The sequence below is a fragment of the Betta splendens genome, chromosome 13, assembly GCF_900634795.4.
Source record: "Betta splendens chromosome 13, fBetSpl5.4, whole genome shotgun sequence".
NCBI lineage: Eukaryota > Metazoa > Chordata > Actinopteri > Anabantiformes > Osphronemidae > Betta > Betta splendens.
The window spans coordinates 4,120,812-4,138,839 of NC_040893.2; the positions used below are offsets into that span (position 1 = coordinate 4,120,812).

The window sequence follows — 18,028 nt, forward strand, 5'->3', positions numbered from 1 at the left end:
AGCCTGGTTTGTCTCCCTGTTCACCCGTTCCTCTTGACTCTGCAGATCATTTTTAGCATCTCGTTTTACCCAGCACTGAAGATCTTGTCCCATGCACCTGATGCTGATGCTGTATTCTTGTCGTCTCAACGAGAATGGCTGCTGGTTCTTGTCATGGTGGTCCATAGAAAGACCCCTTCTGTCATTGGTGGCCCTGAAGGGGACTGCAAGTCCTGTTCCTGGTGGTCTGGCAATTACCAAACATCCCTGTTTTGACGGATGAGTGATGACATGCTCAATTGTTCATCCATGTTTCATGAGAAAATCAAAATTACTTTATTGTCCAGATAAACAAGCGCAAACCTATTTACCATTCTTTCTTTTGGGACATCATTTACTAAGGCCTGGAACACTGCTGGGGCATTGATACCGTAACTCTGAATGGCATGACTAGGTGCACTACATATTCATAGTTTCCATTACTGTATTTGTTAAATAGCATCTTCCATTTATTTCTCTCTTTAATCCTGACCAAGTTATATGCATTTCACGTGTACTGTAGGTACTATGGAATCTGTCTGTCAATTGCTGGATGTCCAGCAATTGACATAAACTAAATCTAGTATGTTAGCTGCATTGTTCAAGGAAAGTCTTTGTTGGCCATCATTTAGTCTAAACTGAAACAGTAACTATGCAAAATGCATTGGCAAATGTGTGTGATCAATCAATCAAACAGACTGTCCCTCCCTCCGGTCAAAATACTAATTTTTTAATTATTTTGCCGATAGCACTCAGGTACAGTCATTAAGGGACAGGAACAGGAGGGTTAACATATTGGGACATATGGTAAGTGTTCAACAATTCTACAAACAGCTTTATTTACTGTGTGTATGCATTTAGGTATATGTATATATATTTTATAAATGTTTCAGCTCTATTTAAACTTTTTTAAACTTTTTTAAACATTTTTAAAACGTATGTAGTCATAATTATTTGCATTTTAGTTGTATTTGCATCTTTAAAAATACTATGTTAAAAGTAAAGAATTTATTTCAAAATATTGCATTGCAAAATCAGATCACAATATACATCTTACATCGGCATTACGGTTGGCTTTAACATTGTATCTGTATCAAACAAACTGAAACACAACTGATTTAACACATATAATGGCATTCTCTGTCAACCCAATACTTTTTTTACTCTGATACTTCACTTGCATCTCTTCCCGTGTTGCAAGTATTGTGTGATATTGCCTCATGCACTTGAAAGGACTGCTAGGAGAGATACCAAGAGATTTCTCTTGTGCACACACACAAAACACACACACACACACACACACACACACACACACACACACACACACACACAATTTACAAACCCTCCATTAGTTGTGAGATGAGATAGGCAATTTATGTTCTCTGTTGACTGCTTAATACCATTTCTCTCATCCCCAGGGACCAATCACAGAGCAGAACAACATGCTTAAATATTGTTAAAAACAGCATCAATGGTACTAATGATAATAGTTATTAGTTCCTCTCTCTTGTTTGTAGAAGTTGATTTAAATAGTGTATCAGAAGCCTGTTATGATTCAGAATGTTCAGGTATCGGTTAAAGCATGCACTGACATGGTGCCAACCAGTGGTGAATCGTGTGAAATGACTTGTGGACTCTGCATTGCAGCCAAAATAAAAAGGGCTGCAACCAGTAGTTAAGGGAGTGGCAGTTTGGGTTTGTCCTCTATATCTCCCTCATACTGTACAGCTATAATTCTTAATGCCACACTCTTGTGTGCATGCTTGTTCTTGGTGCAGGTTGTACAGTGTAAACACTCCACAGGTAGACATGAATGAAACTACATAAGTTTTTTTATTTGGCTGTAATTGACCTGACAATGACAGGTTAAAGGACCTGAAATGAGACAAATTAGTTTATCAACTTTGAAAACATAATTCCCACGAAGTTACCCTTACCCAACGTTTTATTGTTGTATCAACAAGTGATTGTTTGTTCGCAAAATACAGCCGAGAGAGCGAGAGAAGAGAAAAAAAAAGAAGACGGCAAAAGTTCCTGTTTCTCCAAGCAGAAAACCAAAACCTGAGCATGAGTCATGCTGGAGGGAACTCACGTCACCAGCTGATGACAAGAAGAAAGTCAACTCAGATAAACTGACGGATTGGAGATCTTAAAGCCATGCACTTAACAGAATACTGCCTTCAAATAACACTCACACATGCTTTTCCAAAATCAAACATGCATTGGGTATTCAGTGGGGTAAAGGTGTAAATACTCAACATTTTAGCAATACAAATCTCTAAATGTTTCTGATAATGAATATTTGTAGAGCATGTTACACACGTTTTCAAGCAATCCCTTTATTTAGTAGATTGTGTAAGCAAATGAACATTAAGACAAAATAAAATGGAAAATAAAAATATATTTAATAGTATGGATCTGCCCCGATGCTGCTGATCACAAAAACCACAGGAGTTCAATCACTAATACTAACTCAAAGGTGTTTTGTAAACGATCGATTGTTGCAAGCCCAAAACTCAGTCATCACAAGGCTGTGAATGCAGTTCGGATCACAGTGGTCACGGACAAGTTCACCATCTCCTCCAGAAGCCTACTCACAAAGGCTCGTTATACATGTAGTTTAGTCACCCATTTGGAAGCTGCTGTTCTATTTTTAGGAAAAGGTGTGTTTTTGTTTGGCCATCCTCTTGGAAATATTAGATTTGCTTTTAGAAAAGAACTACCAAAAACATGTAACTACATTTTTTGGTGCCAAAATCAGTTGGTGTTGTGCTTTGTCTCTTGATGCTGTTTGGGAGGTTTGTGGTGAGGTCAGCATTAGCATTGTTAGGCACTGCCATCCTGTTTGAGACGCTGACTGCGAGCCTTGTAGACCTCGATCAGTAAATCTTTGACGTATTGGATTTCTCGCTCCACAGACTCCGCCTTGTCACGAAGCTCCCGGTTCTGCCCCTCAAGGCCATGTAGCTCCTCTTCCAGAGAATCCAGCTCCGCCCTCTTACGCAGCCTGTACCTGCCATGGGAAGGCATTTGATTGGTTTCAGAGGTTTCTGCTGTCTTGTATCTTTTTTAATGAATCAAGCACATTTGACCTTTGAGATTCGTCAAATGGGTTACTTAAACAGCTCAGACATCCCTCCCAGAGAACTGTGGCTGTAATGACTGATACAAATTTACCATTTAAAACTTTGTGAGGTTTTCCCTTGCTAAAATACATCAGCTTTATTTGTGTTTGTCATTTTACAGACTTAATATTTAGCAAAACACACAAATATGATGCAGGCAGAGTATATATTAGGTAGCGATAGATTTGGCAGTGAGTGAGGGACGTTTCATTTTTTACATTGAATGAACCAGTATGGTTGACTTATGTAACAGAGCTGTTATCTTAAAGTGCAAAGCAAAATAACAAACCTCAATCTTCAATTGATAGAATTGATAGATAATCTAATAAACACCAGGGTCAGGAGAAATGACCCATGGCATTTGCTGATATAAAATACACTTCTAATCTGTATAAATATTTTTTTCATTACAATGCACATTTCTGTAAAAAATGTAGATGTTTGTGAAAGGTTAAAGAAAGGAGAAAAAGAAAGGGAAGACAACAAAGAAGTGAGTGCTTTACCTATGAGCAGCAGTTTTATTCTGATCTCTCTTCTTCTGCTTTCTTTCTCCACTGCTGGCATCCAGAGAAACTGCGCCCATCACCAGAGATGGCTTCATTGAGCAGGGGTCGTCCTTTAGCCTGTGGGAAGGGCGGTGGATAGGGTTCCCCATCAGTGGCCCATTGTCCTCACCTCTGGACAGACATTCATAGCTTTGGTCTGCAAGGCATTCTGGATAGAGGTAGTGGCCATGTTGGGGCTCTACAGCCTGTGCTTGTGACTGCTGATCTAGATCACCTATAAAGCTATGGTAAGGTTCTGTGCTCGCCATTGACTGGTGGAAGTAGCCATCACTGGACATCATTGTCTCTTGGGGTATATTTCCAGAAAGTCCTCCATCTTTGCTGCAGTGCAAGATGTCAAGCCCTGTGCTGTCGTAACTTACGTTGACCTTCACATTGTGCATCAACTGTCCCTCTCGCTTGTGATGGCTGTCATATGAGCCACCCAAACAAAAACCTCGAGCAATCTCTTCGCTACAAAACATTCCTTCTGAAAAATAACTGTCCTCTTCCTTCAATGATAAAGCACATTCTCTCACCTTCTTAACACTACCAAGGCTGCTCTTGCTTACTGTCTTCAGTGTAGAGTAATGGTTCACAGACAACTCTGTGCTTCCTGAGTAACTTCCTCTGGTTCCCCATGTATCAAGTCCAACTTCGTCCCCGACTTTCACAGCCTCACTGATTATTCTTCGCCCGTTATTATGGTGGTAGCGGTGATGGTAGTTGTATGGAGCAGGTCGAGCAATTTTGGTTCTTCCAATCGGACCACCACAGAAGCTGGCCAGGTCCAGTTCCCCTGTTGCCAAGGTAACAACCACAGGGCTTGTTTCTGATTGGCTGGTCCCATACGAACCATAGGGCAACTGATAATAAGACTGGGAGCCCATGGCTTGGGCACCTTTGTCACATTTTGAGGATTTGTCCAACTTATTTGTTGTTGATGTGGACTCAGAACGGAAGTAGTCCTCAAGCTGAGCTAGCTCCTCCTGCAATAGAGAGGTCATGACCTCCAGATCCGAGGGCACCTTGACATCCTGGTCTAATGGTGAGGGTGGAAGTGATGAGCTCGGAGAAGACTCAGTCGTCGACACAAATGAAGACAAATCAACTTTTTCTGTCATCCAATCTGAGTGACCATCACCTATAAAAGTTAAAAATAACCATATAATGAGTAAAACAATCCATTTTTTCATTCATCTGCTCATACAAAATAACTACAAATTGAGGAAAAAAATCTAAAATCACCCAAGGTGTAGAGGATAAATGTGAAAAAATGTTAAGTTAAAATCAACCAATACATCCGAAAAATCCAAGTGAACAACTAACCGATCATCTGAAAATGATTGAACAGCATCGTCTGCATTCGATAAATATCCACTTAGCTGTACTCACTGTACGACATTAGCCCCGTGCTGCACTGCGGCTCCAACCTCGGGATGTGGAAAAATAAAAAAGCGTCTTGGCAAAACTCACCAATTATGTGCTGCCTCTCCACTGGCTCCACCCCTGTTGCAGGCTCTGATTGGCTAGGAATGCTAGCCTGTCGAAGAAGGAGAGCGCCAAGCTCGACTGTGGAAATGAGAGGAATTTTGCTGCGAAGGATCGATGCCGCCATTGTGTCGTCTGCTACGATCAAATTGTTCAAAAGCACAAATCGTGCAATAAGTGGAGGAAATAGCTGTGATACACCTGTGGGGAGCAAAAAAATAAGAAAATTAATTAATTGTTTCTACTTGTGTTTTTTTTTTGTTTTAAAAATCCCAATTTTGACTCACTAAAATGTAAAAGTACTCAAAATAAAGTAAGTTCAATTGATTTAAAATGCTTTGACTCAACATAGACATCACGTTATAATGTTGTTATTACTACTATTAATAAACTTACTTCAGGTTTACTAAGTTGAAAATACCCCACCTGTCACCTTATGCTGTAAAGCCAAAACTGATTTAGGTTACAACAGTTATATTATAAACAACATTTTGAAAATATTTACCTGCCATATATATTTAAAAAATGTTTAACTATGACAAAAATGGTAGTATAGTAGTAAGTTTGAACACTTGTTATGAAACAACTAATAACTAAAGACAGGAAGAATATACACTGCAGGACGATATTTTGCACACTTTGAATACTAAATTAAGTTTTTCTAAGAAATGCACAAATTTTTCACAAGAAATTTAACATTGTTACTTGCAAAAGTGACAACTATGGCAGGAAAAGTAGCAGGACAGTCGTGTATATGAGACAAATAAACAGTTATAACTTATAACGGTAACAAAATGTTTGTTACGCGTTGTCTCAAATGGTTTGTTACTTAAAAGAAGAGAACAAAATTCACTCAAAGATAGAAAACAGGTTTACTCACCCCATAGTTTCAGAATTGTCTTTTAAAGTGCGTTGCGGGAAGCAAAGCACACGAATTTTCACGGAAAGCAGGAATACAGATATGATTTAAAACGCCATTTCTTTTCCTTTTGGAAAACAGGGACTCTTCTTGAAGTGCTATTTCGCCGAACAGGATAGCAGACAGAAAGTTTTTAAATCCGCTACTTCTTCAACTCCTAACACCAGGACCTGATCACAGCACACCGTATCCGTTCGCAGTTTACAGAGCGCGCCGGGCAGTTACGTCATAATGTGAGGACTTTCCCGGTATCCAGAGACTAGTGTGCGCGTGTGTGTGCATGTCTGTGTATGTGTGTATTTGAATTACATTTAATTTTTTGTTGAAACAATCGCAACAAAAACTACAACTCAGTGTTGTGCTTGCAGTGTTCTAAGTTACACATTACTCATACGCTATGGAAAATAATGAAAACCTAGCGTTAAAACTGCTTTCAGAATACACACTGAAACCCATAAACGCAGGACACACAAACATCTTTAAAGTCGACAAACCTCCTGTTTACTTTATAAATTTGTACACTGAACATTAAACAGTACATTAAGCACATTGTTAAAGCAGTAAACGACTGTGGCGATACAGAAAGTAGACGGCTGAGCCGGTACTAGTTCTTGATGCGCCGTAGCGGAAGGACACGATGTTGCAGTTCGATGGTGTAACCTTAGTTGCATCCCTGTTGCATCAGATCCGCTGGGGATTCGCTGAGCGCTTTAACAATGTAGCCACACCATTGGTTTGTCTGGGGGAACTTTTCTATTTCTATTGGTCTGCTATTACTCTTACACTGATTGCTAATCATTACACATTAGGTCCAACTTGTGACTAGTGCATTGTACAGTTTAACCTGTGACACAACAGGAAAGACATATAGCCTCTTAGAATAAAACTGAATTTTATTTATATCTTACTTTTCTCAGTCTTCATTTGGTCAAAATATTATTTCCTCAGTTAAAATGATACATTTGTTAACCCTAACAGACAAAATATCACTTTTCTAATACTTTTGCTTTACTTTATATACTTTTTTACAGGCTACGTTGAGTTTTCTAATGCACATCATATCATTTCAATGAGAGCAGTGTCTTCATAGTATTATAAGTTATAAATGATTAAACTGCAAGAGGTCCCAGCAACAGCATTTACACCAGTAAAAATATGTGGTTTACCAATAGATTATTACAGTCAGTGACCACATTTGCAGCTTTTTACAAGTGTTAAACCCTGGAACAAACCTCCCACATTACTTCAGATGTTGGCAGCAGCTCTGTGTTTTCACCCATTGCTGCCGTTGTGAACATGAAATGAGAAAGGAGTCAGCTGAGGGGTCAGCTAAATGAGAGTCCAACACTGACGCCCAAGGAACAGACATGTACTGTAAGCAAGTTACATATGTATAATGTAATAACAGTACATTAATATTACATTTTTATGATATTTTGACAATCCTTTTTCAAATGTTAACAATATGCACTATAACCAAAGACATATTTTGTTTATAAACAGTCATACATATGCTGTATGTACTGTATATATGTATATTAAAATCTTTAGTGTACAATATAACTATAATATACAGTAACTCTTTGTTTCATCCTAGAACCTACTTATCTCTTTGAAAAATAAGTTTTTTTTAAGATCTGACATGTGATTTGTTTTCAATTTTAGACCCAGACTCAATTTTCTTTCCCTTGTTGATATGGCCTAATTTTATCAAATGAACCTTGCGCAATATATGAAAAAAACAATTATGTAGAGTTATATAAATCCCAGCCCCAAATCCCAGACCCCACAAATAGATGCCAAATTGAAGGAGTGATTTTAACTTAGGTTGAGCGTTATGTGCTGACTGTAAAAGAATTGTTTTGATGGTATTTGGGTACTTCACTTGCATTACAGGCCCATAATAAAGACACATTTTCATATGTAAAGTACAGTGCACGCTATACAACACTGCTCTTTAAAATGACACCTGAAATTGATAAATATAGCTGAGGAAAAAAGTCATTCATAATACTGGTTAATGTGTAGTAATGTACTCGTACTGTATTTTACCAGTGAGTTGGAGTTTTCACCATAAGGTTTTTTAATTATATGTCTAAATCAACTTTTGATTAGATTGCAATGAGTAGTATTTACTGATATAATTTATATAATGCTGTGGTATGGTGATGTTTCTATTGTGACTGCCTGCCACAGAGGCAGACTGCGGACTGCACTAAATAAATATCATGATACTGTAACTTGATAACTGTCATGAAATTCATTGTTTTGTTTAGTGTTATTGTGTGATTAGTGCAGACCAAAATCCAGTATTCTGTTGTAGAGGTTCCTCTGTCCTTCAGATCTAATCTGAGAGTAACCTCATCCTGGTGCATCGGACTGACTCAGGTACATCAAGCATTGTGGGCCTGATACAGTTTGTCCAATGGTTATTTTTGTTACTGTGAACTACTCTATTACAGTATGTGTACTTGATTGCTAACAACTAACATTCAGTTTTTTCTCTTTCTTCCTAGTTCTTATGGTTGGGTCACATACGCAAAGCACATGCTTAAGACTAGAAAAAGATTGTCAGTGGGGTAAATATAGCAAACCTTTCACACACAATGTCTTCATCATACTGGACAATCTTTCCTGACTCTGACCAAAGTATTTTAAATAAAATCCAACCTGAAACAGTTTAGGAATTGTTGAGCATAGAGAGAGATTAATATTGAGGTATTAAAATGGAATATTATAGTAATATTGGTATTTTCATTCTTAGGTTTTGAATAAATAAAAAGATAAAACATAAATTTGGTTAAAAAAACAGGGTATTAAAAGATCCAATACAAAAATTAAATTTGTAATTTAAAATTTACATTACTGCACATAATACACCAGCTGAATATAAAAAAATATCTGATTCATAATGGAAATTTGAAATGATTGGATGTGAGTGTGTTTTATCATTGTACTCTTTTATTTATTCTTTCATTTTTATAAATGAAGGATTAGCATTTCCGAAATTAAATGGTCTTATTTACAAATTAATAATATAGATTTTAATTTGTTGAACATCTTACATACTGTAGTTTGTTTGTTTTGTTTAGGGCAGTCACATGCCCCAAATTATATAATGTCAAATCAACACATCAGCATTGGATAATTGCAGAAGAAGACCCTTTTTCAGGATGTGGAGTAGTTTTTACTGCTTCGCCACATTCACTCTTTCTGCAGAGCTGAAAAATAACAACACACACAAAAACACATACACACTTTAAGCAAAAACAAAATGATGCGACTTTTTACCATAAAACAACTGACTGCTTCAGGGGAGCTTGGTCTGAGACAATGACAACCACTAAAATAAAAAAAACATATTTGCATCAAATATGTGTGCTAATCCATCTGTAGGCACTGCTTTATCAAAATGAATCTGGAATGTAAGACTAAATGTACTTTGCAACACAGCACCTTATATTATAATTTTCTGTAATCAGATATTGGCAGTTGACTATTTCTCTCTTGACAGGCTGTCAAGATGTGACCTCCGGGCTACTTGTGTAGCATGATGGGAAGTGTAACAGCTACAGTAAGACATGTGGAGGGTGGACAGGCAAGATGACAAAAAGTGGATCCTGCTTCCCTCATTAGTAAAACCAGAATGGCACAGTTCTTTTTGGCTGGAGCACCTCTGCCAACCCGGTGCCTCCCCAAGAAACCAAGAGCTGATTGAAGCAGCCAAGTCTTCCTGTTGCTATAGTAATAGGCAACACTGGCTCACCCCAGTTCAAAACATGTTTTTGGCATCCCTGTAGCCGCAGGTTTTATGACCTCCCCCTCAGACTTTTCACATTCGCATTATTTACCCCTATTGTTTGACCTGCTATTTTTGCAGACAAGGCAGTATTTTTTACTATGCATGAAGCACCCACCTTTTTAATCGCACATGAATTTGTAATCATGTTGGGTCGCGGCGATGATGGAAATATATGTGCAATGTCCATGCAAGAATGTTGAATTTTATTTGTCTTGTACCCTCTAAAAATTCCATGTGTAGATCCGTGACCATATAACTCCCACATCTACCTGAAATTTTAAGTTTTGGTACCACTTTAACTTTATAAAAAAATCAATAGGTTATAAAAAATATATAAATTGCAACTGGATTATTGGAGAATGTAGAATGGACTGTAAATATATACAGTAGAGTATATATAGCAGATTTCACTGCTGTGTGCAATATGTAATTTCCAATCAATCCCCTCACTTGCAGGCATTTTCTGTATTGCGGCAAAACGATTGCCTGTTTTTTGTGCAGTATTGCCCTCCATTTGTCCGTTTGTACTGTACAGCTATACAGGAGCTCTCTCCAGCAGCGCATCATGGGATGGGAAGAGCCTCCTTCAAAAACGCACGCGGCCATGCACTTCTCTACTATGGCACATTGGTATCAGTTACACCATAATTTCATCACCAGCTGCTCCCTGTGAATCTTGCTTACATTAACTTTTTATAGGGATTGGCAAAACAGAGGCAGAGATGCATGGCCGCGCCAACACTTGAACCCATTTAGACGTATCCTCTTCATTCAATAGTAGCTCTCAACGTATTGTTATTTGTTGATGAAGTGTTGTATTTGTATGAACAAATGGTCTGAATTGTGAAGAATCCCTGCGGTTACAGTGGGATTACATTGAGAGAAAAGGCAAGGGGGATTAAAAAACAAGAGGATGAGGGAAACTTCAAAGTGGTGAAGTGTGGACGGGTGTGTTTGAATGACGGCTGGCATATTGTTTTGATAAGTGTTCCCTGAGGAGAACATGTGAAGTGGCATGTCACTTTCTCCTCTCATCTCTCTGCAACAGGGAGCTGGGCATGGAAGGAAAGTTAAAACCTGCTGTAATTGCAGCGTTCATAGGGTAATACTGCAGAGCTGTTAGCCTTTACACACACACATACAAACTGCAACAAATGCAAACAAATGCAAAATGCAGATAATTAATTAGCTTAAAACGTAAATCTAAATGAACATGTCCTGTAATTATCCTGTAATGGTGGGAATAGTAGCGCTACGCAGGAAGTGTGAAAACATATCAGATGTAGGCAATTTAATTTAGTTCCCATGATGCTTAGATCTGCCTTCATCACTGCTTGTTGTGATATTTTGTAAATGCTTGTAGAAGACAAAGCACAATATATTCAATACGCCTGTGTTTGTTTACTCTGTAACTCTGAATAGGGAAGTTTAATTAATGATATATTGCTTTGTCTTAGATTGAAATAGATTATTTTGGAAGAGAAAAATGAATGTTGTTATGAATGTGGTATGCATTAAATACATGCAGATGATAATAAGACAAAAGTCAAAGACATTTCAATATATACATCACAATTAAGTCAGTAAAAGATTTGATCAATATGAAGGGTGTCCACCGTTTTTATTCTAATACGTACATGCCAGAAGCAAATATATATAAAGTATGTTGCAGATAGATACACTGTAACCTTAACCACAAATGATTTGTTGGACTTATGAATATTTGTGGTTTTGTGCTCATACAGTAAGTGCCTTGAAGTGGTTTTGTTGTGAAGTGGAGCTTTAAACTGTAAATAACCTGAAATCAAAATGAACAAAATGAGCAATAAAACAGATAAACGTGAATGTCTATATAATTATAAACCAATACTGGATCCGGATCACTGCTACTGCCTTTATATCTCACTAACATTTGTATAGTAGTTTCTGCACCATAACTTTGTAACTCTTAGTGTTGCACTGTCTCAGTACTGCTTATTGGCATTTGTTACATGTTGTCTCTATCCTTCTCACCTTAAAATTTCTACCGTCAGTATCAACATAATCTAAAATAAATTGTAGCTTATAAACGGAAAGATCAATTCTGACATTTGAATAAATAACACACACATGTACTGTATATGGCCTTATATATTAAATTACCATAAATTCATGGGGATAAATGAAGTTTATTGAGCGAGACAGGATCTCCACCGGTGTCTGTGAACTGAGAGAAAAATGTGGTTATGGACAAATAACATTATTCTACTGCACAGCACTGGTTTCATGGCAGATATATTGATTAATATAAAACCAGAAATTTATTAAATCTGAGATTTTTCACACAGCATTGCAACTGTTTTCTACGAAGCAGACACGCTTGCATCCAGAGAAACCCACATTACTAGATTACTGTTGTTTTTCTCAGGGTTTTCCACTGCAGCCTCTTAATAACGATGTTGTGGTTGGGGGAGAGTGTACCAAGCCATGCTAGCTATTTCAACTCATTGTGGTCTCATTACAGCAGGCTGTTGGTAATCCTACGCCTTTGATCTGGGAGCTGAGGGGAGCTGTGTTTTACTGTAGTTCAAACAATGTTTCCCCTGCTCCCTCAGCACCTTCACCAGCAAGCCGGTGGTATCACCCTGATCATGAGAAATGGAGAAAGTGGAGTTGGATTTATTTTCTGTTCAATGCAGGTAAAATGAAAATACAGATGAGGGGTTGATGGTGCCTGTATAAAGACTGTAGTTGATTTGGCCTTTAATGGCAGGTTAAAAAACCACCGAGGCTCTATAATTAATAGAGTCTGAGTCTGCAGGAGTCTGACATGGGCAAATCGTACCCAGCTAAATCTCTTATACTTGCAGTCTTTGTACCTGAGACCTTGGGTTGTTTTCCAAGCTCTGGAGACCAACAGGTACAGTAAGGTGTTACTCTGAGGACTGGACCTGGATAAGAACATGTGTAGTGGATGGCTGATGTCTTGGACTGGTACCAACAGACAGGCCTGGCACATGGAAGCTTCTGAGCCAAACACTCTCCTCCTAAAAACAGCCACAACATAATACATAGGAGTTAGGTACCAACGATCGCAGAAAGGGGTAGAAAGGAAATATCAATACTTAACACATTTCCATAAGAAAATGCACAGTGAATGCTTCCATGCTTAATGTAGTGCTGACGAATTGCTGAAAGTAGGTGATGAACTGAATGTAGAGCTGTATATATCTGAAGAGGTTGTTTAAACTTGGGTGAATGTACACAAAGGACGCAGAAAGAACACAAGAAAACTCCATACAGTGGAATGAAGTGGAAAAACACATAACATTTTTAACATTTTTTTCACTTTGCAAAGAGCCTTATATGTTTACTTTCTTGTAATCTATTTAATTTCACTTTCACATCTTTCTCTTGCGCTAATTGGGAAATGAACCTAAGACTCCAGGCTTCAGCGTGAAGGACTTCAGCCATTCAGCCAAAGCAGCTGTCAGTATCTGCTCACATACTGTAGCTGCATTACACATTCTACTGGCAATGGTAAAAGTCCCATTCATTTTTATAGGGAAATGACAACGCTTCATATTTCAAAAAGTATAAAGATATGAAAAGAAAAATAATAGCACACTTCTCAAAACAAATGACATTTTGACATTTGAAGGGTCTCTGTAGCTCAAAGCATGCAGGAGTTAGGTACCAACTATCGCAGAAAGGACGTAGAAAGGAAATATCAATGCTAACAGATTTCCATAAGAAAATGCACAGTGAATGCTTCCATGCTGAATGTATTGCTGACGAATTGCTGAAAGTAGCTGATGAACTTAATGTAGAACTGTATATATCTGAAGAGGTGGTTCAAACTAAATGTACACAAAGGAAACAGGAAGCACAGATTAATGTATCTTAAGAGATTTAGGAGTTGTTTAATATTTGGAGAAGAAGCAAAAAAAAGCAAAAGCAGTTTGATGTAATTTTAAAAAGTAACACATGTTGTTACAACAGTCCTTTAACTAGTTGCTGATGACACTTCAGCACTATACACATATTAGAAACTGAAAATTTCTTAAAACATCAATAATATAGTTAAACATTGGTGATACATTATCATAAAACTTGGGTTTTTTTTTTAGAAATAGACATATTTATATTTTGACGTTGTATAAACATGTCGTAGACAGGAGTCACGGACTTGAGCCATTGAGCCACAGGATATTAAAGCTGATTAAGGACATAGCTGAAGTGCTTTCTCCAGATGAAGAGAAATACTCATTTTAACACGTTGTAGCAGCCCAGGGGGGTTATTCCTGTCCTGAACCGCTAAGGCTTATGGGTAAAGTAAACATTCTTGTGTTTGTAGTGTTATAGTTAAAGTTAGGATTTAAGTAATGTTATAACTTTGGTAAAATTAATTTAGCATTTTCTTCATGTATATTGTGTTCTTTGTTTTTGTCTGTGTTTTTTGTGTGCTGCACCCTGAGGGAGGAGATTGTGCAGCAGTGATATATGAGAAGTTTGAAAAAATAAATGGGATTTTTTATAAATCAGATTTATTTTATAAATCTGATTTATTAATTACTCCTAAACCTAAACATAGTTATAACTCATTTTAGAGCCTCACTCTGAGCCTTTCTCACCCAGACTCTAAAACTCAGAAACCAGTTGTGTTTTGTATTGTTTACCGTCCTCCTGCTCCATATTCAGAGTTCTTAACTGAATTCTCTGAATTCTTATCTGACTTAGTTCTTAGCACAGATAAAGTCATTGTAGTGGGAGACTTTAACATTCATGTAGATGTTGACAGCAACTGTCTCAGCACTACTTTTAACTCCTTAATAGACACTTTTGGTTTTACACAGCAGGTAAATGAACCCACTCATCGTTTTAACCACACCCTAGATCTTGTCCTGACATATGGGGTTGAAATTGATAATTTAATAGTTCTTCCCCAAAACCCTCTGTTATCTGACAATTTCTTATTAACTTTTGAATTTAGCACAACTGACCCTATAACAGCTGGAAAGAAATGTTACTATAGCAGATGTTTATCTGACAATGCTGTTGCCAGATTCAAGCAGATGATTCCATCATCTTTTGCCTCAATGTCTTGCAAATACACAGAGAACAGTCACCTTAATCCTTATGAACAGGTTGACTGTCTTGTAGATGATGCTGCAGCTTCTCTACGTACAATGTTAGACACAGTGGCTCCTCTGAAGAAGAAGACAGTGAATCAGAGGAGGTTAGCTCCGTGGTATAACTCAGACATCCGCAGCCTAAAGCAAAGGACTAGACAACTAGAAAGACAGTGGCGTTCCAAGAAAATAAATGTAAACTGCATTGCATGGAAGGACAGTCTAATGAAATATAAAAAAGCACTTTGTGCTGCTAGAAAAACATATTATTCCTCCCTAATTGAGGAAAACAAAAACAACCCCAGGTTTCTTTTCAGCACTGTAGCCAGGCTGACAAAGAGTCATAGCTGTATTGAGTCTACTATCCCCTTAAATCTCAGCAGCAATGACTTTATGAGCTACTTTACTAATAAAATTATCATCATTAGAAAAAACATTCAGCAGTGACTTCTTCCAAATGACAGAAAGCACTGTCTAGATCCATCAACTTTAAATTTATTAAATCCTCTGTCTTACCTAGACAGCTTCTCCCCCATAACTCATATGGAGTTAACCTCAATAATTAACTCTTCCAAGTCGTCCACTTGTCTTTTAGATCCAATCCCAACCAGATTACTCAAAGAAGTTCTACCTTTAATCAGCTCATCCATATTAAATCAAATCAACCAATCTTTACAACTAGGCTATGTACCACAGGCTTTTAAGGTGGCTGTGGTCAAACCTCTATTGAAAAAACCAACACTTGACCCTGGACAACTAGCCAACTATAGGCCCATTTCAAATTTACCCTTTATTTCCAAGATTCTGGAAAAAATCGTGGCTAAACAATTATCTGACCACCTTAGTGGGAATAACCTATATGAAGATTTTCAGTCAGGATTTAGAAAACATCATAGCACAGAAACAGCTCTGGTTAGAGTCACTAATGATCTTCTATTAGCTTCGGACAATGGTCTAGTTTCTGTCCTTGTCCTGTTAGATCTTAGTGCTGCATTTGATACAATTGATCATAACATTCTATTACAGACACTAAAACATAGAATCGGGATTAATGGAACAGCATTGGGATGGTTTAAATCCTATTTGTTGAACAGATTCCAGTTTGTTCATGTTAATGATAAATTCTCCACACGCACAAGGATTAGCTATGGAGTTCCACAGGGTTCTGTGCTGGGTCCAATTCTGTTTAGCCTATACATGTCTCCTCTAGGTGAGATTATTAGAAAGCATTCTATTAATTTTCATTTTTAAGCAGATGATACTCAGCTATACATGTCCATGGAACCAAATGAAACAGATCAACTAGTCAAAATTCAGGGTTGTTTAAAAGACATCAAATCCTGGATGTCCCAAAACTTCCTTCAACTAAACTCAGATAAAACCGAGATTCTTATTGTTGGGCCTAAAAATCTGAGAGAGACACTATTGAGTCAGATAGCCACCCTGGATGGCATAACATTAGCTTCAGATTCTACTGTGAGGAACCTTGGTGTCATGTTTGACCAGGATCTCTCTTTAACATCATACATTAAACAAATCTCCAGAACCGCCTACTTCCACCTTAGAAATATAGTTAAAATCAGAAGCATCCTCTCTCAGAGCGATGCAGAGAAACTGATCCATGCATTTGTTACCTCTAGGCTGGACTACTGTAACTCCTTACTCATAGGATGTCCTAACAGCTCCTTAAAAAGCCTACAGCTCATTCAAAATGCTGCAGCCAGAGTTCTGACAGGACTTAGAAAGAGAGATCACATTTCTCCTACATTAGCTTCTCTGCACTGGCTGCCTGTAAAATGTCGGATAGAATTTAAAATTCTCCTACTCACATACAAAGTACTCAATGATAAAGCTCCTTCTTATCTTAAAGACCTTATAGTTCCTTATGCTCCCAGCAGAACACTTCGTTCTCAGAGCGCTGGGCTACTTGTGGTTCCTAGAGTGTTTAAATGTAGAACAGGGGGCAGAGCTTTTAGCTACCAAGCTCCTCTCCTCTGGAACCAGCTCCCTCTTCAGGTTCGAGAAGCTGACACACTCTCCACCTTTAAGATTAGGCTTAAAACCTTCCTTTTTGATAAAGCTTATAGTTAGGGATGGTTCAGGTCACTGGCAATTATTGTTAGTCACAGGAACCATCTCTTAGTTAAGCTGCAATAGACATAGACTGCTGGGGGACTTAATTTATACACTGAGCTCCTCTGTTTCCTTCTACCTCCTCTGTCCCATAACCTCCCATCATCATGTTTAACTAACCTTGTCTCGTTCTGTCCAGTAGTTGTGCTTCTCTCCTCTCTCCCCCCCCACCCCCACTCTTTCTCCCTCTCTGTCCTCACCTACAGGTATCATTGGACTCAAAGTTTGGTGTCTGTGATGGGCAGCTGCGGATCCAACCATCCTGCCTGCATCCAGTCCCTGGTCCTACCATCCTGCCTGTGCTCTGTTGTTGCTTGTTGTTGCTTGTTGCTGTGCTTTTGTATCTCTCTATCCTCTCACCCCAACCGGTCGAGGCAGATGGCCGCCTACATCCAGTCTGGTTCTGCTGGAGGTTTCTTCCTCGTTAGAGAGGGAGTTTTTCCTCTCCACTGTTGCTGTCAAATTAAATGCTTGCTGTATGTGGGATTTGTTGGGTTTAGTTGTGTGAGGTTTTAAACCTTACTTTGTAAAGTGCCTTGAAATAACTTTGTTGTGATTTGGCGCTATATAAATAAAATTGAATTGAATTGAATTGAATTTGCACTCTGCTGAGTGAGCGTCCAAAAAGAGACAATCTTTTGTGTGTCTAGAAGTAAGAAAGAAGGGACAGAATAATACACAGCCAATTCTAGTACATTTTAACAGTCCATGACTAATTTGTCTAGATCAATAATCCATATTGTCGTCAGAACTCAGGGCTTCATCGCCTCTTGTGGGACCATGGGTTACCCGTGACATCTCAAAAGTCAGACAAGGCTGTCACTATATTCACCAAGTGTTCAGTCTTTCTGCAGATGTTATCCCTCTGTCTCTTGTCTTCCTCC

At 38.1% G+C, this 18,028-nt stretch overlaps 1 protein-coding gene across 3 annotated transcripts; it reads right to left on the reverse strand.

The window, feature by feature from the left end:
* Window positions 1–1,832: 1,832 nt before the first annotated feature.
* atf5b (activating transcription factor 5b) lies at window positions 1,833–6,285 on the reverse strand. 3 transcript variants are annotated; one of them, XM_029172064.2, is made up of 4 exons: window positions 6,060–6,285; window positions 5,165–5,380; window positions 3,647–4,832; window positions 1,833–3,031 (listed from the first exon to the last, which is right to left on the reverse strand). In XM_029172064.2, the coding sequence occupies exons 2-4, from the start codon at window positions 5,304–5,306 to the stop codon at window positions 2,845–2,847; spliced, it is 1,515 nt and encodes a 504-aa protein (XP_029027897.1). In that variant the 5' UTR covers window positions 5,307–5,380; window positions 6,060–6,285; the 3' UTR covers window positions 1,833–2,844. The 3 variants fall into 3 exon arrangements, with proteins under 3 accessions (XP_029027897.1, XP_029027899.1, XP_029027898.1); XM_029172066.2 differs by lacking the exons at window positions 5,165–5,380; window positions 6,060–6,285 and adding an exon at window positions 5,084–5,132; XM_029172065.3 differs by lacking the exons at window positions 5,165–5,380; window positions 6,060–6,285 and adding an exon at window positions 5,018–5,125.
* Window positions 6,286–18,028: the final 11,743 nt, after the last annotated feature.

Excerpts from the sequence above, each read along its gene's own strand:
- atf5b (XM_029172064.2), bottom strand. The coding sequence starts at position 5,306 with ATGGCGGCATCGATCCTTCGCAGCAAAATTCCTCTCATTTCCACAGTC. Across the intron at positions 4,833-5,164 it reads GGAGAGGCAGCACATAATTG|GTGATGGTCACTCAGATTGG; the intron begins GTGAGTTTTGCC and ends TAACTTTTATAG. Across the intron at positions 3,032-3,646 it reads AATAAAACTGCTGCTCATAG|GTACAGGCTGCGTAAGAGGG; the intron begins GTAAAGCACTCA and ends TTCCCATGGCAG.